A 21,054-nucleotide genomic window follows, 5' to 3' on the forward strand; every position below is an offset into this window, starting at 1 on the left:
ATCAAGTCAGATGACTTTTTAAAAAATACCAAGGAAATGTCTTTACTGTTTAGGTACTCTTTTACTTTACTAATTTAAAAAAGAATCACCATGATAAACCCATCAATAGCTTCTTGTGGGGAGACCTGGGAATACCAACTTTATTATGCCCCTGAGGGCAAAGCCTCCAGTAGATCTGATTCACCTGATTCTTTCCAGCAGCTGCTCCACCAGCTGCAGTCCTGAGGAAGCCACCCAGATACTTCCCACTCCAGTTTGCCCATCTGTAAAACGGGCAGACCTGACAGCCCAGCCAGGACAATTGAGGCGATATCTCAGAAACATGGGCAGAGTCCCACAGAGAGTTCTGTCCAGGGCTTTCTGACGGGAAGCAGAGGGTGGTCAGTGAAGGAGAAAGCTGTGATACTCTAAAAAGAAATGGAATTAACGGTGATTACCAGACACTAGACAAAAAAGAAAGCAAAGGGATATGTGCCCATCTTCAGAAATTAAGATGATTTAGAAATATCATATGAGAATTTAAATTCTAGATATCATTTAAAGCTTTATGCTAAAGGTTATTCATTTACAACTTAAAAAGAAACGTTAGCCCTGAATTTAAGACAGTCTTTGATAGCAAATCCACCAAAGTGACAATATGAGTAAACACTCAGTTACATTTGATGAAATAAATGTCAATAACTGATTGATCACTGCTCCTTGCTAAACACAGTCGCCTGCACACAGCCAGATTAAGGGACCAAGAAGGCAAGAGGAGAATTTTCTCATTGTATCTCTCAGACAACCCAACAAATTAAAAACTAATTAACTTTTTGATTTGGAAAGTAATCCACATCTCTTAGAATGAGTAATCACCATGTCCAAGACCATCATAACAGTTAGCAGCATGGGGCTGTAACTCAGCACCCCAAGGAATGACCTCATTAATATGTCATTGTTATTTCCACTGACACTAGCAGGGCTCAACCTAACACAGGCATTATCTGCAGAACTGCTTAACCACAAAAGCAATGGTCGTTACCAGACTGTAACCACAAGAGGGGTGTCCATCTCCCCCAGGGTCCACGTCTCTTTCATCTTTTACTGCAGCACAGGGCCTGGCATGGCATAGGCCCTAAACACATTCTATTGCTAGAATGAAATCAGATTATCCCAAGATCTCCGGGTAAGAATACGGAGGTGAGTGCAATTTCCCAGTTGGCTCACGGAACACACCAACTGCCACTGAAGCCTGACATTCTCTACTTTTCCTTTTGTAGGTAAAGTTTCTACAGAAACACAAGGACAGCCTGTGATGCGTTCCTCCTTCTGAGATGCTTCATGTCTGCCAGCTGTCCAACTGAACAAGCTTCTTTCCTGCACTGACTTTATTCCAGGAGTCCATGATCCATAAGAAAATCATGACAGTCTTGTAGGTGTCTGGGGGAGGAGAGAGGACAGCAAGGACAAGTGGCTCTTGGGAGGAAAGGGGGCAGGAGTTCATGTTTAAATTATTTATGATACCCTCCATGAACCATCCAATAAATGATACAATTTAACATCCACCTGTTTAACATGATATTCCAATCTGCTACTTGTTTTTTTTTCTGCCAACTGCAAGCCCAAGATGAGGTTTAGAATAACCTGTGCCTAGAAAACTAAAAGACAAAAAAGGAAGAAAGTGTGCCCTCCAGCACAATCCTCATGTCTGAGTCTATTTTTCATTCTTTGTTTTGAACATAGAGTTAGGGAGTCACAGATACAGAGGGTCTGACATGAAGATGCCAAATGTGCCAGAGACATGGTGGGGCCAGTGGTGATGGATCGGGCTGGAGCCTCTGAGAAGGTGAGCAAGCTGGGAAAGGCCGGCTGGGGGCAGGACTGGGTGCAAGTGGTGTCTGATCGGGATAAGCTAATAATACCCAAAGTGGCCAATGCTTAAGGTCAGGCATACCCTCTTCTCTAAAGGGACACCTGAAGACCCCTTAATCCAAGACTTCCCACCAGAAACTGTCATCTGACACAGCAATAGGTCCCCTCGCCTTGGATCCTCCTGCTAGACATGTTCCCTCTGTCCTCCTGAGCATCTCCTCTGCCCCCTCTTCACTTCCACTCCCATCACTCACAGCCTCTGTGGGCTCAGCTTTGTAGATACCTTCCCACCAGGTCCTACCTTGCAATTCCCACCTCCTTGACCCTCCCCAAGACCCTCAGCCCCATCACCCAGGGCTCTCAGCAGAGCTCTTGATGGACCTCCTGAGCAATTCATTTCATCATCCCTTTGTCTGTTCATGTGTTCACTCATTCAATAGATATTTATTGTCCTGGAGATGTAGCAGTGCCAAGACAGCCCCAGCCCCAGTCCTTATGAAGCTTAGGATCTCACTGGAAGAGACAGGCAACAAACAAACAAACAAAGGAAATATAGAGAATATCTCATGCTAAGAAGTGCCATGGTGCAAAATGAAACAAGGAAGGGGGATAGACTGCCAGAGGGGAAAGGCTTTGCTTTTTTAGATCAGGCGGTCAGGCCGGGTCCCTCCTGGGGGTTGGTACTGGAGTAGGTCTCTACTCTAATACCCAATCTGAGCACATTTGTCTGCTCAGGACTGTTCAATCCCTCCTGCCCACTCGGTGAGCCTCTCTCTTTACTGTCATCTCCCCACTTTGTAGCTGTGGCACCAGCAGTAAGAACTAGCAGGGGAAGCAGCGGAGGTCCTAGGGATGGCAGTAGCATCCCAGTGGCAGCTTCTATTTGCTAAGCAATTACCCATGCCAGGCTCCATGCTGAGCCCTCTCCACACCCGCCTCCTTCAATCTTCACAGCCCCCAGAGGAACTTCCGACTCCTACCCACACCCACGAACCTCCACCATGCATGCCTTCCTCAGAATCTGGTGATTTTTTATTGCTGTCTGAATAAATAATTGGTTTGGGCTCCCACAGGCTTTTTGTACGGGGAGATAAATCCCCGTACACACTTTGATTAGAAGGCACTTTCATTGTACCACTATAACACTTATATTAAAAATGGAACTTAAAGTAGTTTAAATTAAACGAGTTATATTTAATTAAAAAGCCTTTAAGGCACAATAAGACTGTTTTTCAATTTTCTTTTCCAACAGAGTCAAAAGGCAGAAAGGCCCCAGTGGTCAGCAGAGCTAGACTGGTGTTTACTTAGGACCTGGCCCATCCGAGGATCCCAAGGAAAATCCAGTTTTATTCCCTGTCCTCTTTCCGTTCTTTAGGTAGGATGCACCATGAGCTTCAGTTTCCTCGTCTGAAGTGGAGATTGAAAGGTGCTACTTATAAGGTTGTCGTGAGAAAGGAATGAGGGAGCATGCAGACAGCATGCAATGTCACTCCTCAAGTAGAGAAATATCTGCCCCACACGTGCCATGTCAGGAACCAGGCCAGCCTTAGCCACCCACACCTCCCAGGAGGGTCCTTATGCCTGGGCAAAGGCACAGGGAAGCTTTGTCCCCTACAGCCTGAATCAGCTCTTTCCCTTGAGGAGTAGGTGTGAGAAAGACAATGAGGGCAGAAGTGGGCATTTTGCCTGCACTTCTCTCATAGGCTAACACAGCGGTTCTCAAATGGGGACATTTAAATAATCCAGAGTACAGGCCACACCCTAAACCAATTAAATCACAATCTCCAGGGGTGGGACACAGGCATCAGTACTTTTTGAAGCCACCCCAGTAGTTCTAATGTATGGACAAGTTTGGGAACCACTGGGTTAATCATGCATCTTAACACCTTACAAACTCTTGCCCCAGTGAACCTGGCCAGTGTGTGCACCGTGGTGCCCAGCAGCCTCAGACAGACCTCTGCAGGTGACAGCGGGCTGGCAGGGTTCTCCACTGAGGGTGCCCTGCTACTCCCACCTATGGAGAGGGGTGTCCCTTCATAACAAAGGGCATCAGCTGGGTGTCGCAGGCACAGAAACTACTGTAAACAGTGGTGCCAGTTTCTCTTTCCAGCAAGAGTCAGTGGAGCCAGAGGATGGCTTGGGCAGGCCCACACCAGCCTTCCATGAGGACCGATGCCAGCTCAGTATCCAGAACTCAGTAGGCACAGGTGGGAAGAGTAGGCTCGAGCAGCCAGGACCGAGAAGCCTCCCAGTGACAGGGAGAATGGGGTGACTGGGCTTGCAGTGCTCGAGCCACAAAGGGGTTCACCTGCACCCCAGACCCCCAGCACTGGGTCACCATATGCATGGCATTAACCTTCGGGAGCTTGTTTCCTGATCTGCAAAATGAGATAAGGTAGTGCCTATGAGACTGTGGTGAGAACTGAGAGAGTAGGGCAAAGAGCACTCCATCTGGTGGCTGCTGTCCACTTGCCAATTTCCACCCACAAACAGCATCCTCGCTGTGCCCCCCAGCAATTAGCATAGCACCCAGCCTGGAAGAAGTACTCATCATTGTTTCTGAGACTCTGGAGTGGGGAAAGGTCCACTAGTTCTACTGTGGTCAGTAAGCAACAGCTGGGAGACACAGGATGGGGGAAAGGCATCTGTTGGTACAGTGTCAACCCATGGGCCATGGCCAACCCCTGTCGACACTGCTCCCTCACACCTCTTCTTCCTTCCATGCTAGGCGCTCACCCATGACTTTCTCTCAGCCTTTGGGGCTGCCCATTGGCTCATTTGCTTCAACCCACTTGAATGCCAGGATGCCTTCCACTTGGTCTTCTGCAGGTGTAGATACCTCATGTGTCCTGGGCCCTGTATGTGCCTGGGGTATCCCTGTCCTGCCCATAGCGATGCTCTCCTCTCCTCACTCATGGGTAGCTCTGACCACTCACTAGCCATGGCCAACCCATAGAGCAGGGGTGCTCACCCACCTAGATGAAAGGGGCATACTCCGAAGGAGCCACCACGGCTCAACCAATCTTTAGTACCCAGTGTGCCTGGGGATACCTGACACTCCCACCTCTGAGAAGGAGGCTGTCCCTCCATGGCAGCACCTCCAGCAGGAGCACATGAGCTTGCCTCTGGCCTCATCTCAGCAGCAGCCCTGCTGCTCTCTCCAGCGGCCAGTGGAAGAGTTAGCAAACACCAGCACATTCCCACTGGGTTTCCTGACCCTCCAAAAGCCCTGTAACCAGCTTGGTTGCCAATGCTGGGAATCTTATCTCCTCCTTAAGATCAAGGCCCCAGAACCTTGCTTCTGAAAGGGAGACTGCTGTGGTCAACCCTTAGGAACTTCCCAAGGCCAATTCTTAAAAGCAGAAACAGAGACCACCACACATCACACACTTAGTCCTCCATCCAGAACTGACACCCACAGACACTGCCCTCACTGTCCCATGTGAGGGCAGTAGCTGGCAAGTGCCCACTGGAATCCTGGAAGAAGTGCAAGGAAATAGCCAAAGGAATGTTGATATGTTAATTCTCAGAGGTTCAGTGGCTGCCTGATGGTGAAAGAAGACAAACTGTGGGGGAGGAGGGTGAATAGGGGCAGAACTCATCTCTCCCCACAGAAGGTCAAGAGGCCCCCCACAGCCCAGCCCCAGGAGACCACCACAAACTCTGCTGCCCTCCAGGAGGAGGGATGCCTCCTGTGATGTGATGTTGTCTGCTTTGACCTTCCAAAGCTCAATGTCATCAAATGTCCTTTCCCTAGACTCAAACATATGTCCTTGGGGATTAGAGCACAATACTGTGGTTAGGAATACGTGCCAGACAGTCAGAAAGCCAGGTGCAAACCCTGGCTCCACCACTTACTATATGGGAGATCTCAAACAGCTCACTTATCTTGAAGCCTCAATTTCCACATTGTGCAAAAGAAACAAATTAATAGTACCTCATAGACTCTCTTTGAGAAGTAGTGAATTAATCCACTTAGTGCTTTGGCAAAATGAAAGCTGTGTATTAATTCTATCACTATCAGTAGCTATGGAACTAAAAGAAATTCATATTAGGAATGAGAATTCCTATTGGGAATCTCCTATTTATTTATTTATTTATTTGAGACAGAGTCTTGCTCTGTCGCTCTGTCACCAGGCTAGAGTGCAGTGGCGTGATCTTCCTCTTTATTCTTATAAGAGAAGGATAAGAGGAGCCATTCAGAATTCCAGCCCAGAGCTCCAGAGGACACTGCCCTCTTTCTTCCTCACCCTAGAGATGTCCCTGGTTCCCTAGCCCTCTCTAACTCTCGGCTACACAGAAAGAGACATCACAACAAAAACCAAATTTTTAATGCAAGAAGACTTTGTACCTAGCCGGGAGCAAAGCTGAGATTCAGAACTGGTGAGGTGGGGAGTGCATCTATCGCATCTTGTCTTCCACGATGAGGGGCCAAATTATCCCACAGCAGCTCAACTGCTATTTTGCTTGTTGGATTTAGCAGGGTGGTCAACCTTCTAAGAAGAGGCATCTGGTCAAGCCATGACTCCCCTCCCATGTAACCCCTCTTTCTTCCCAAGAATGATTGCAGCTAAACCTCAAAGCAGCTGCACTGAGGAGCTCCCTATAGCCACAGGATATGTATCTCTGGAGTCACAGGGCCACAACTGAGCACCAAAGCCTGCTCCCCTTTAGTGAGTTTGATGGGTCAGGCGTGGACACAGGCTGCCTTAGCCCATTTTGTGCTGCGATAACAATACCTGAGACTGGCTACTTTATAATGAACAGAAATTTATTGGCTCACAGTTCTGGAGTCTGGGAAGTCCAAGATTGTTGGGCTGGCATTTGGCAAGGGCCTCCTTACTGCTTACTCCCATGGTGAAAGGTCAAAGACAAAAGCAAGAAGTCCAATTCCCAGCCTCAAGCCCTTCTATAATTGGCATTCCTGAGGGTGAAGCATGGAGCCTTCATGACCTAAACACCCCCATTAGGTACCATCACCCAACATTGTGGCATTGGGGATTAAGTTTCCAACACATGCTTTTTGGGGAACACATTCCTACCATAGTACCCCAGGAGCCAAGGGCACTGGCACCAGGATGGAGGGGAGGGCCAGGGTAGTGACTGGCAAAATGCAAGTCGGCCTGTGGAGGCCAAACTTATTTTACAGCCTGTCTGCAGGGACATCCTAGGAATGGATAAGTTGGGTTCCCCAGCTGCCCAGCCACAGACAGGCCGGGTTGGTAAGGTAGGGTATGGAGAGGGTGCCGACAAGACAGGGAGGAAGGCAGCCAAGCAAAGCAGGGGAGCAAAGATTTAACAGCACAAGGCAGGCCTTACTGCCCAGGGCCAACCCCTGCTCTGAAGTTCCAAAAATGCAACTCCATAAAATGCTCCATGTCTATATAAACTTGGCTCACATTGCTCTGTGTGCTTGTTGAGAGGTTTGAGGCTGGCTCTGCAGCCTTGCCAACTGTCCTCCACCCACAGTAACCTCCTGCCACTCCTTCACAAGAACCACCCAGCACTGCAGCCACACCCTCCCCTCAGAGCCCCTGGAGGCCTCCTCACCCACTGGGACCTGCCTCCTGGCCACAGGCAAATGGACCTGGGAAGATATTCCCCCAAGCTTAGCCAATAAGGCTCTGCCCCTTGAGAACCTGAGGACACAGACAGACCTCAAATGAGACAGTCGGGGCCCAGAGCTGCAGCAAGGGCTATACTCAGAGCTCCCTGGAAAGACCAGTCTCTGGAGAGAACAGGCAGAGAAGGGAGAAATGGAGAAAGGAGACAGTGTGGCTCAGAAGGGAGCTGGAAGACAGACTGCCAATGCCTCTAAGCCTGAGCCCACAAGGGCATCCTGCCATTGGCTTTGGGAGAAGATCTGGGGCCTCATGACAACCTTTCTTTGTACATGAGCATCTTAGCAGATGATTCTGCTCCTGGCCACCAAAAGGTCCCTGATGAATCCCCTGGTCCACAGTCCCAGATACCCACCTTAACCAATATCTTCAGTTTTCCCCTCCTGCCAGATATGGCCCTATTCCACCCTACACCTAGACTCAGAGGGTTCCTCCTCCTTAAATACTCTAATACTCTGCCCAGATCTTGGTCTTCCTCTCCAAATACCACTGCCTCCAAGAGGTCCTTCCCAATCCCACCTTCCACGCAGCGCGTTTTTGTGCTAAATTCTCACGTCACCCACGGTTTGGCCTGTGCAGCTAACTAAACACGCTCTGTGCTGCATTCACCATTCACCATGCGCTCACCACATTCTTAAAGCTGTTTGTGATTATTTTTTCTTCTTTCTCATAATCCCATGGCGAAATATCAGACAAGAATTTCTTGTATAGAGCAGTTCATGATCATCTTTACTTGTAACACAAGAACAGTCATTTTGAATAAATTCAGATTTAAATTACATATACCATTCTCATCTGGAATGGATAATGAATCACAGATAATTTTGTTTCAGTCAGCATGGTCATAAAAGTGTTTTTGTTCCTAAGAATTACTGGACAACTGGTGCTATGGTTTGGATGTTTGTCCCCTGCCAAACCTCATGCCAAAATTTGGCCCTCACTGTTGGGGGTGCGGCCTAATGGGAGGTGTCTGAGTCACGGAGTTGGATCCCTTAGGAGTGGCTTGGTGCCATCCTTGCAGCAATGAGTGAGTCCTACCCTACTAGTTCCCAAAAGAGCTTGCTTTTAAATAGAGCCTGGAACCTCTCACTCCCACCTTGCTTGCTCTCTTCACCGTGTGATCTCTACACACACCCATTCCCTTTAACCTTCTACCAGGAGTGGAAGCTTCCTGAGGCCTCACCAGAAGCAGATTCTGGGCCCATGCTTCTTGTACAGCCTACACAGCCATGAGTCAAATAAACTTATTTTCTTTATAAATTACCAGACTCAGTTATTCCTTTATAGCAACACTAAATGGGCTAAGTCAACTGTCTACAATCAATTGGACCAGGAAGGATACGTGGACCAAGGTGCAACTCTCCAGCAAGGAATAAGACCTCCAGTAGGACAGTTTTGGCCACTGGGGTGGTAGCGTCACATGCTGCAGTACCCTAAGCAAGATGAAGGACGACAGAGGAAGCTGGAGTCTCTAAGTGTCATCCACACAGGATAGACACAGTGCTGAATGCAGCAGCCCTGTGGGTGTCCAGAACCTCAACAGTCCCCTTCTTCACCCTCTTTCAACACCACCCCTGGCCCTGAAACTTGTCCACCAGTAATAATGAGCACCCACATCCTCTACACTACCAGCCCAAGTCCTCTGAGGGGAGGTTAGGCGTCACTGAGCCAATAAGAACACAGCCACATCACGTGGAACCACTTCAGGGGAGAGGCCCCAGAGCGGTGCAGGCTCTGGTGGATAAGTTTTGGGAGGGAGTGTTGAAGGATGGTAAAGGAGGGGCCTGGTGGAGGTTCTGGACACCAGAGGGCTGCTGCATTCAGCATTACGTCCATCCTATACAGGTGACACCTAGAGACTTCTGGCTTCCTCCAGCCTCCAACCCACACTCTTGAGGACTTTAGAACAGCTGAGCCAGGGGCCAGGACAAATCTGTGACACCAGATGTGCTATCAGCCACATGCACCTGGGTGGTGAATGTCTGGACCATGAGCACAAGTGTCCAGCCCTGGGACCAGGCATGGGAATCGGGGAGGCACATAGACTTCCTTCTTTATTAACATGTACTTCTTTCTAATAAAGATGTACTTCCTTATTTCTCAATAAATATGCCCGCTTTTCTTTAGGCTAAAGTTGAGAACTTAATTTAATCATTATATACAGACTAGAAAACATCATTAATTAATGTAGGTGTTTAATTCCTTCTGCTAACTTGGAATCCATTCTGAAGCAGCTGATTGCTCCTACTTCCCACCCCCACCCCAGTGGTCCTCAAGCCTCAAGGATGGAATCGCAAATCCCCCCCATTTCCCTTCAGCCACTTAGCCAACCTTAGTACAAGGCCAGTCACACAGCTAGGTGCTCAGCGGATGTCTGTTGATTACTAAGATTTAAGTAAACCAGAGGTCCCTATTGGCCAAGCCAGTCCAGGGCTCAGAGACCCTCTAGGTAGGGATACAAGAAAGTCAAATGGTAATTTCTGCTTCAGGACACAAAGATATGATCCTAAGCCATACTGCCAGGCATGAACACGCAAGCATGAAGCAGAGAAGCCTACTGTTTTTGTTTTTATTGAGACAGTCTCACTCTGTTGCCCAGGCTGGAGTGCAGTGGTATGATCTTGGCTCACTGCAACCTCTGCCTCCTGGGTTCAAGCGATTCTCCTGCCTCAGCCTCCCAAGTAGCTGGGATTACAGGTATATGCCACCATGCCCAGCTAATTTTTTTTTTTATTTTTGGTAGAGACTGGGTTTCGCCATGTTGGCCAGGCTGGTCTCAGACTCCTGACCTCAGGTGATCTGACCGCCTTGGCCTCCCAAAGTGTTGGGATGACAGGCATGAGCTACTGCACCCAGCCAGAAGCCTGCTCTTCACTCTTCAAATGCTAATATGAGAACAGCAGTAACAACCAAACAGAAAACAGCAGAGGAGGAGGAGGAGGCACCATGGGGCGTATTTCAGAGCCACTCCAATTAGAGTATCTGCCTGGCAGGCCTCTCCCGTTCGACACCTCCCGGCATCCCCACATGAAAGCCTACTTACCTGGTATGGACACTCAAAATGTGGCATCAGCAGAACCAGCAGAAACTTGACGTCTTTTCTACAGAGACCAAAGTTTTCAAGGACGTTTTAAATGCAAAGCCAGAAAGGGAAATAAATGGAAAAAGACTTCTGTTCTCTTTATTTAGAGAGCAAGCTTTAAATGACAGCAGAGCTCAAACAAGCCTTCAGTTCAATTGTCCTAAGACTGCCATTAAGGAAAGCCATCAAGGATCTTATACCTACTTAATGACATTTTAAAAGAGAAGTTCTGCTCCTTTCTTTCTTCTGTGGAGATGGCTGGCAACCACCTACCCCGGAGCCACAGACTATTTCTACTGACCCTGAAAATTCTAAGCACGAACAAAGCATCCTGCATTTGTTTGACTTTACATTTCACTCTGCGGGCTCATGGTTTTGGCAAGGGTCTGGCTGGCTGCCAGTGATGCTGGCCTCTGCAGAGGGAACAGAGCCGAGCAGGCCCTCAAAGTCATTCTAGGAAGGAGATGGCAACTGAGTCAGGGTCCCACCTGTTCCTACACACAGCCCATAGGACTCTCTGAAGCCTCTCCTGGTTCAAGAAGAAAGTTAAGAAGATTTGAAACTGATGGGATTCTGCCAGAAGTGGCCAAAGGCAGTCCAGTGACTATTTCCTGGGATTTCTTATGCAAGGGGTCCCAAAACTCAAGACACCTTGTCCAAACCCCATATGATGACAAAATGAATAGTACAAGATGGCTGACTCATTCACTTATTCAACAAATATCTGAACATCCTGCTGTGTGCCAGGCTTTCTGGACACTGAGGATATAGGGCCCAGTCCCAAGATATTTACCACTCCACTGAAAAGAGGACCCTCCCACCCTGAGGGCTGCCTTGCTACATGGTATGTGGCCACGGCCAGCAGTGACAAGAACTGCAGCAGCTGAAGTTGACATATCAGGCTGTGGCTCACAAAGGGCACACAGTCTTCTTGACAGCCACTGACTGAGGTTCTGGGATGACAATCACAAAACCACAGCTCTGACTGCCATGTTCTGTGGAGGCAATCTCTTCCGGGCTCCTCACGTACCATCTTAGAGCTCATGACAACCCTGAAAACGGTACTGTTATCGCCGGCATTTCACTTGTGGCAAACCTAAAGTCTGGAGAGGGCGATTCCCTTAGCTCCACAGCTGGCAAGGGAACAAACAGATTTTGGCCCCTGGACCCTCTGAGTTGAGGGTTCAGTAGAAGCAAAGGCAGGGCCGGGGATGCCTTAGGCAGCAGCACAGACAGGTGGCAGGCAAAATGATTTAGCCTCAATAGGAAAAATCAACTATGGGGTTTTAAAACAACAAACACCCTGGAGGAGAAAGTGGCAACATAAAACACACAAAGTGAGAGTTCACAGGGCTCCATGGCGGGGAAGGAGGACAGCAGCCATTTCTCCCAAGAGCCTAGAGAGCCACGCACATCAGCCTGTCTACACCGAGAGCTAGCCCTGCCACCAACCAAGCAGGCCACCAGAAGCACTGAGGACTTTCAGCCTGAGCAGGGGAAGAGGTCCTCTGAAAAACAGGCCATGCTTCAGGGGCCCAGGCCCCCAGTTGGGGCTGAAGCCTGAGTTGTGCTGGGGGCGTCTGTCACCTCTGAGGCTAGGCCAACTCCCTCACAGGTCGGGAAGCGCTTCTGTCAGTTGCATCACAGGCTCGCTGGTGGTCTCACTGATTCTCCGGAAAGGGCTTTTGCAAGAAATAGAATATGACTTCCCTTCTCAACTCTTAAAAAGAAAAATGCACACACAGTTTTCAATCTAGATCCCAAATAACACGAAACCTTAACCTTCAAAGTATTTTAACAAAAGCAACAGTGGCAGCTTCCATCTCCAGCTGAACCCTCCAGAAGGGTTTCGATTTGTACCCGAGGCCCTCTTGGAACAAACGAAGAAAAACCAAGGGCTCAGTGTCTAGATGCAGCATCAAGCAGGTAAACAGGTGTTACCTTAGCCCAGGCCCACCGACCAGTCCCACCCACCAAGGGAAGACAATTCTCTCAGGGTCTCCTGACCAACGCCAGCAGCAGCACCAGCTCTCCCCACCCCAACCCCTGTGCAAGATCAAACTGAAACTCACCCTGTGATTGAGGGAAGACCCCAGCCCCGCAGGCCACTCACACTCATTCTTCTCCTCCGCCAAGAGCACACACTCCTGGCAGGAGTAAAACAAGGTTGATTTTTATTAGGAGGAAAGAAATTGGGTTTCTCTTGTTCCAGACCTTCCTGACTCAAGGGAATGCCCCAAAGGATGGCTACTCATCAAGAGAGAGGCGAGGCTGATGGACAGATGGCTTCTCAGCCACTTGGCCACACTTCCTCCCCTCAACACCAATGTGCCAGCACCCACCACAGTGTCCTCGGTATCGCCTGCTCAGAGCACTGGACCCATATCCTCCCACATCCTCCATGTCTAGATCTAGTATGCTCCACCTCCCAGGAGGCTGGTGACAAGACAAACCCCGGGAGCCAGTGGCAGAGACCACAGCCATGGAGGCAGAAGGACAATGGCTCTGGCTTGGCAGCCCCGAAGAGTAAAGCCCACTCATTGGGCCTTGTTAGATCCTGCCTGACACAAGGACGACATTTACTTCCATCCAAATGGGAAGCAAGAGCAATAACCCACAGGGCATAGGCGATAAATCAAGCAGATGATTGGGACTTGGCAGATCTGTGCTGCCAACTCCCCAAAAAATGGAAATTGGAGCCCCATTTACAATGCATGGCCTGATGTCCTGATTACAAGGGTGGGAAGTTTCCTAGAGGAGTATAGATTATTTAGCAACAGAGGCATAAATAAAGTAGTTAGATGAGTAAATGCTAAATTAAGAGGAAGAAGAATAATGGTTTTCCGTGAACTCATAAATGCTCATTTTCCTGGGTCATAGAACTTTTCAGGGCCAATTAAAATTCTGTCAACTATGATCTCAAAATACTAAAGAGGCACACAGTGCACTAACTGGTACAGTGTGGAAGGGCTGGCTGGGAGCAGTGGAGAGAACACAAAGAACAAAGACAGCGACTTTCCCTGTTCAAGGATAGAGAGAAAAAAAGACTCCAAAACAGCGCACCAACGTTGCAATGCTCATCCCCAAAACAGGCTGGCTGGCTCTGGGGGCAGAGAAGGGACAGGATACCAGTAAGGGAGCCACGGTGGTGGTGAGAGGTGAGTGTGTTGTTGGTCCTTGGAGCAGGGGGTGTGGGCTAAGCCTCAGCATTTAAACTCACCTCTCTCAGAATTTAAGACAAGCCAGGGAGGAATCACGGGTTGTGAGAGCTAGAGTTACCTGTCCAGCTGCTTAAAAACAGGTGAAAATGACCCTAGAACCAAGGTTAAGTTCATCTTTCCCATCCCCTACCTGCCCCCTAAGCGAGTCTCATCAAGCTATTTTCCAGCATGACTGCAGCCTGCCCATTTCTCTCCTTTTCCTGACTGCAGTCAGCATCATCATGTCAGCAAGAACTAAAAAAAGGCCAGGGTCAATCCCACTGGGACTCTCCTTGCGTGTGTGCACGGGAGGAGGCAGGAGGCTCTTCTAAGGCTTTTCTGCCCAGTGTCCCCTGGGATCTGAAGTATCAGCATCACCTGGAGCTCAGAATCTTGGGACCCACATCAGATTTGCTGCATCAGAATCTGCATTTTAACAAGATCCCAGACCATTCACAAGCACATTGCATCTCAAGAGGTGCTGGAGCAGGGTACAGCACACCCCATTCTATAATTGGGAATGGGCTCATCCCTGAGACCTTGGGAGGTTCTGCTACCATTGTTTGCCTTGAAAATTATGAATGTACTGATAACATCTACAAGTGGGAGGTTGTGCCCTGCCAGTTTTACCTGAAAAATGAATATACACATCCTCTGACTCAGAATAATCAGCAGAAAGCCCTGGCTAAGTGTTGGGGACCCAGAGAAGCAGCCCCCACGTCAACTAGCACCGCATCTGCAGAGGAAATTCTGGATCCTTTTGAAAGGGGTATGTGGTTTGGTTATCCCAGGGCTCCACAGCCCTAGGGAGAAGACCATTCTCATCTCTTGCTGAGAGACTTTGCCCAGAGTCTCATCTTCTTTGAAAGCAAGTCAAATGCTAGAATTTGCAATGGTGAGTATCACAAGGGTGATGCGGCAGAAAAGCCATGAGAGATGCACATATACTGCAGGTGAGGCTTAAGAACACCCAGCTTGGACCCCCGTTGGTTCACAGGAAAGAAAGAGTTTCTTTTATTTATGCCCACAAACCAGCTGAGGGCCAGGGTGAGTAGAGACACCAACGGGCAGATCTCAAACCCTACAGACGATCAGCTGTTCACCAGTAATCAGTCAAAGAGCACAGTCAGGGTTATGGGTGCTGGGGAGAACTTTATCAGAAAGGGTGATTGGGGGTGAGGGGCACTAGTGTTAAGACAACCAATACACAAGAACAGTGAAAGTGTCTTGGAAAAATCAATGCTCAGTCTTCGCAGCCCAAGTACTACTGAATGCCCAGCCAAGGCAGAACGAAGCCACGGAGCATCTAAGGATGCTGCAATTTGAGGTTGCCCTTGTGGGGACAGGAGTGCCATGCCTGTCGTCAACACTTGTAGCAAGGGGAAGGGGCCAGGCAATCAGGGTAGGATCAATGCTGTCTTAGGCTGACCCCTGAGGTTAGGGAGATGGTGAGTCATGTTTAAGTTAGCTGACACCACTCCACATATTTCTTCTGCAAAGACTTTACTTTGAGAGAATTTGCAAATACTGAAAACCCATGGTGTCGGAGCTCAAAACCTATCTCTGGTCTATAAGCACTGAGGCATATGAGGTGACAATTTAAGAAGGAATCAATATTAACATGTACAGGTATATAGTACGTGACTATGTATATGCCATGGGTAAGAGTCATTTAGAAAAAGTTCAGTAAAATGCATGAAAGATGTATAAGACCATGTAACGGCCACCATTCAATCCCAGAGCCCAGCAAATAGATGAGATGCTGGTGCTGCAACACAGCACCCAGGACCCAAAAGTGGGGTGCTCCCACAATAGCATCCTGGCCCCAAAAGTGGGGTAGCTCCAATGGCAGCACCGAAGCCCCAAAAGGGGAGGTTCCTGCCACAGCACCCAGGCCACAAAAGTGGGGGGCTGCCACTGCAGCACCCAGGCCCCAAAAGTGGGGGGCTCCCACAAATGCCTATTTCTTAAAAGCAGGTCTGCTCTTTGGAGGCTGCTACCATATCACTTCTCACCCCTTCCTGGTTCCTTGGTTCCCCCCGAAATATAAAATTCTACCAATATTGATTTTACTACTATATTTATCTTGACCAGCGTACAGACAGTCCCTGACTTAGGTTTGGTTTGACTTAGGATTTTTCAGCATGAAAATAGTATGGAAATGATATACATTCAGTAGAAATTGTACTTTTAAGTGCCCATACAACCCGTCTGTTTGTCACTTTCAGTACAGTATTCAATAAATTATATAAGATGTTCAACATTTTATTATAAAATAGTTTTTGTGTTAGATGATTTTGCCCTAAGTGTAGGCTAATGTCAGTGTTCTGAGAATGCTGAAGGCAGGACAGACTAGGTTATGATATTTGGTAGCATAGGTGTATGAAATACATTTTTGACCTATGATGTTTTCAGCTTACAGTGGGTTTATTTGGATGTAATCCCATTGTAAGTCAAAGAGCATCTGTGTAGGATAAAGGGGGGGATATAACAACATTTCATTATTTCAATAAATTGTACCTCTCAGAATTGTTTCCTCTGAATTGAGAATTCCATTAGTATTCTAGGGCACATTCTGCCACTCCACTCTTACGAAAGAGGCACTCCACCCAGCCGTATTTCTTTTTATCTATGTCTGTAAAATGGTAAACTCCTTGAAGCTATTTCCACTGCAGTCTCTGTACATAAAACAATAATTTAACACTTGCTATAATTGCTTTAAAAATATGCGCACACACACTCGTTGGTCATTTAATTCTATTTACCCTTAGGTCATTCAAGTAATTGGTATAATAACTTTAAAGGTAAATCAAATCTTATTAATGCTTTCTAAGTATTTTAAAAATCTTAAGTCAATGAGTATTTGTGTGAAGTACTACTACCAGGAAGAAACATACAGAAACAGTTTACTATCTGGTTCCTAAAAAAGGTTTTTGACTTATTTAGAGTCTCAGGAAACTCTGCTGGTTTTGATTCTTCCAGGAAATAAGACTGTCTGAGGAAACTGCTAGAGGAGTTTAATATAGTTTGGACTGTGAGTTATCGATACATTAAAAGCTACAATTCAAATAAGAAACTACCCAGAAACTATAACGCGCAAGGACTATCTTGGATATTAGGATGCAAGCCTGCCTGGCCTGCAGGCTGCTCACAGATCGGCTGGGGAAACCATCCACTTCCGCAGTGGGAGTGAACCTGCTGTGCAGGGAGGTATGCCCTGTGCTGAAATATCTGATGGTCTGGTCTGAATTTTGGAAGCACCAGAGTGACTTTATGACCAGGACCAAATGTCACATAAATATCGATTGGCTTAAAAATGCATTGAACCTCTATTTTGCTTATAAAATTATTAGACACTGTGAGGAAGAAAAGATAAATAAGATAGGCTCCATCCATATGCTCACATAAATATAAAAGAGTAAGAAAACAAAAAGAGAGAGGAAGGACTAAGAGTTCAGAAAAAGAGACCAGGTGTGACCAAGAGTGGTCCAAGAAGATTCTAAAGAAAAAGTAAGAACCAGAGCTGGGCCCTGAAGGAGGAGGAGAGTCAGGTGTAGAAAGGAGAGACATAGAAAGAAGAAACAGCACGCCCCGCAGGAGGCCCCTGGTAAGCAGGGCCGTGGGAGTGCATGGAGGGATGCACAGAGTATGAGCAACGGATGCAAACAAATCCACTAAAATAAGTGCTCCACTCTCTGTTTTCTTTTTTTTCCTTCAGGTTTTTTCTTTTTCTTTTTTTCTTTTTTCTCAGACATAGTCTCACTCTGTCACCCAGGCTAGAGTGCAATGGTGCAATCATGGCTTGTTGCAGCCTGGACTTCCCCAGGCTCAGGTGATACTGCCACCTCAGCCTCTCGAGTAGCTGGGACTACAAGAGTGCACCACCACACCCAGCTAATTTTGTATTTTTAGTGGAGACAGGGTTTTGCTATGTTGCCCAGGCTGGTCTTGAACTCCTGGACTCAAGTGATCTGCCCACCTCGGCCTCTCAAAGTGCTTGGATTATAAGTGTTAGCCACCGTACCTGGCAGTGTTCTGTTCTCTGCAGCTAAACATTTAACCTAGGCCATCCTATGCCCTAGGTCCATTCCCATTATCATCTCATTTAATCACTGATAGAAACAGTTTCAATGATTAGAAGTTACAATACTGCAAAAACAAAAGCTATAGCAAAAAACTATATATATGATCAATAGGGCAATAGTTCCTGTGGTGCAGAATCTACACAGTCATCACTTTCCTTTCCTAAAGCAGCAACATTCCTGGACTTGGAAGACAAAAGCTACCCTGGAGCAGGGGTTGCAAGGGAGCAAAATAACAACCCCCAAAAAGCGTTACTTCCTCCCAATGACTGGCATGTGCTCCTTCTTGTTGACACACAAAGAAGTAGGGTGTTAACAGCTAAGATAAAGAGGCCCTGGGTTGATATTAACTTACCTTCAACTTACCTCCAGCTAAATCCCACCTTAATTGACTTGACACTTTTATTTGAAATAAGTGGTTTAAAACAGTGGGCTGATGAGCCCCAATAGTAGGAAGACTAAGCTTTACTGTGTGTTTGTCTGTTTGCTTTGCTATTAAATATTCCACAATATATGTGTAGGATTTAAGTGATCATTTTCTCTTCGTATGGATATGAGTGTGCTGATAAAGCCGTTCCCATAGGGAACTGCTGTTCTCACCAGCAAGCCAGCCTCCAGACTCTTTCAGAAGAGCATTAAGTCGCGTCCTTCATGGATTTAGATGGCAGAGATAGTGTTTCTATTTAATCATCTGCTCACCACAAAAGGAAGGCACACTAACTTCAGCAGGAAAAGTGTACATTAAATTACTTCTGAAGCTCCCCAAAGATTAAGGCTGGTAGTTTTGGGATTGCATTACAATTAAGTAATAATGAAAGAGAAATCATGTCTTTTGATCAAATAATGCATTAATCCTACCCTACACTGAGTAACCTTATTCACTCTCCGGGAATGTTGACTTTTTGAGGTAATTTTTATTTCTCATTCTGCGAGACAGGAAACAGGGACAGAGAAAAAGAGAACGGCAGGCATCAAGGAAGACAATGGGAGGAAAAGCGCCCTGGAAAGCTCCCTATTAGGAATGAGTATTCGTCACAGCATAGAGAAAATCCCAGGTGGTTTTAATGGAAGGGTGAAGCCATTTCTTAAGGGTCAGCACACACAAAGCATTTTCTGCAGAAAAATACATTTTGCCCACAAACCCCAAATTCATGGGATCTATTACCTTGGGCAGGGCCAGGTTGCAGCTTAGGAATCCTCTTTACTACTTAAGACCAGGGTTCACTAAGCAATTAGCAGAACATCCAGACTCTCCAGGGAGGTATTTGAGAACAAGTTTTTCAAGCACTTTAGAAGCATTTATATATACCTAACATGCCATTAATCATTCTTATCTGTTCATTAAAGCACTCTCCCTTAGGACCTCCACTTGCCAGTTCTTTCTCAGCCTGGTGCTTTTTATCTATATACCTGAAAACTAGTCCATTTCTTTTCAAATATATTTTATAATTAAAATACTTCATTAATTCACATGGGTGTACTCCACCAATTACTCTGCATTTTCAGGGTTTTATTAAACATACAGAAAGGCCATTCTCTTGAGGGTCTTTGTAGAGACTAACCAGGCAACCCAAGCTTGGTTTTGGAATACATTTTCAGCATCTGAGAGGTTTCAGAGTCATCACTCACGTCGTGTTATCAACCTCTTGTCCGTATCCACACGTTGCTGCCTTCTGTCCCCCACCAAAAAGGAAGTGCAATTTTAATTCACTCTGTGATCTAATTGATCTAAACTAAAGGTGGAGAGGAAATCAGATACTGTAACATCGGAGAGCAATCAGTTTGAAACGTTATGCCAGCGGGGATTTGACTATACCTCTGCCTGTGACTCCCCCACACCCACATCCGGGCCTCTGCTGGTTCCTGGGTCCGTCCATCCCAGCGCGGCCGGCAGGGAGGCTCCGAGCAGTGTGAGATGCAGCCAAAAGCCTCCTGGTTTCATTTTGTTGAGTCTGTTGAAGAAATAACAAATGCTGAGAATAAAACATTGTGAGACAGATATAGTAAGTCACAGTGAGTTAGTATGTGTTCACCAGAATCAGATAAACCTGGGTTTAAATCCTGGCACCAAACTTCTGTTCTACCTCAGAGAAGTTATATTACTTCTGAGCCTTAGTTTACTTATTTCTAAAATGGCAATAATACGTACCTCAAAAGGCTTTTGTGAGGATTGAAGGAGTTAGTGTCAGGCATATAGTAAGAACTCTATAAATGCTATCTGTTACATAGAAACCCATTTGAAATGCCACCTACCATTACATCTACAAGAACAAACCAGGGTGAGGCAGCTGGGTCACCTCTATTAGGTTGCCATATAGCCATGCCTTAGTTTCCTCAGAAAGCATTTGGGGCTGGGCACACAATTAGTGCTCGAGAAATTATGATTATGGCTGGGCACAGGGGATCACACCTGTAATCCCAGCACTTTGGGAGGCCAAGGCAGATGGATCACTTGAGGTCAGGAGTTTGAGACCAACCTGGCCAACATGGTGAAACCTGGTCTCTACTAAAAATACAAAAATTAGTCAGGCACGGTAGCGGGTGCCTGTAATCCCAGCTACTCAGGAGGCTGCGGCAGGAGAATCGCTTGAATTTGGGAGGCAGAGGTTGCAGTGAGCCAAGATCACACCTCTGCACTTTAGCCTGGGTGACAGAGTGAGACTCTGTCTCAAAAAAACGAAACGATGATTAAGAATTGTTACATCTCTGGCACCTCATTTGCAGCCGACACCTCAGTTTATAAGACAGTGAGCTTCAAAATGGCATCATAAGGTCTAATATCTTAGTTTCAAGACCAACCATTTTGTAGCAGAATCCAAGCATCAAATGATAACAGAATTTCAATAGCCTTTAAGGTGTTTCCTGAGGCTCACTAGATAACATTATTGTAAACAGTCCTAAAAGACAAGAAGTGAGCAATTCAAGGTAATCAAATAATTACATGGATGAAAAAACTAAGGATCAGCTACAACAAATATGCAAGTCCAAATCATGTGCTAAGCATTGTGCTAAGGAATGAGGACACAGACTATCTTACTTGTCCAATAAGCTGTACTTTTTTGGAAAAAGTTTTCTACTGTGAACACAGTCCAACCATAATTTCAGTATTCTGATTATGAAACATGACCAGATACAGCTCATTATGCAGTACTCAGAACTCTTACTCAAGGAAACTTTAGGCGTTATTGATTTCTGCTCGTACCAAACAATTTAGTGCT

General features: G+C 46.8%; 1 protein-coding gene across 3 annotated transcripts in view; it reads right to left on the bottom strand.

The window, feature by feature from the left end:
- Positions 1-21,054, bottom strand: part of FSTL4 (follistatin like 4) — a 439,124-nt gene that overhangs the window by 387,381 nt on the left and 30,689 nt on the right. For all 3 annotated transcript variants that reach the window (XM_017959857.3, XM_009209070.4, XM_003900097.4), the window contains one exon: positions 19,653-19,788. In XM_017959857.3, coding sequence (XP_017815346.2) covers positions 19,653-19,778 — 126 coding nt within the window. In that variant the 5' untranslated portion in view covers positions 19,779-19,788. The remainder of the gene's footprint in view (positions 1-19,652; positions 19,789-21,054) is intronic.

This window comes from Papio anubis, chromosome 5 (assembly GCF_008728515.1).
Source record: "Papio anubis isolate 15944 chromosome 5, Panubis1.0, whole genome shotgun sequence".
NCBI lineage: Eukaryota > Metazoa > Chordata > Mammalia > Primates > Cercopithecidae > Papio > Papio anubis.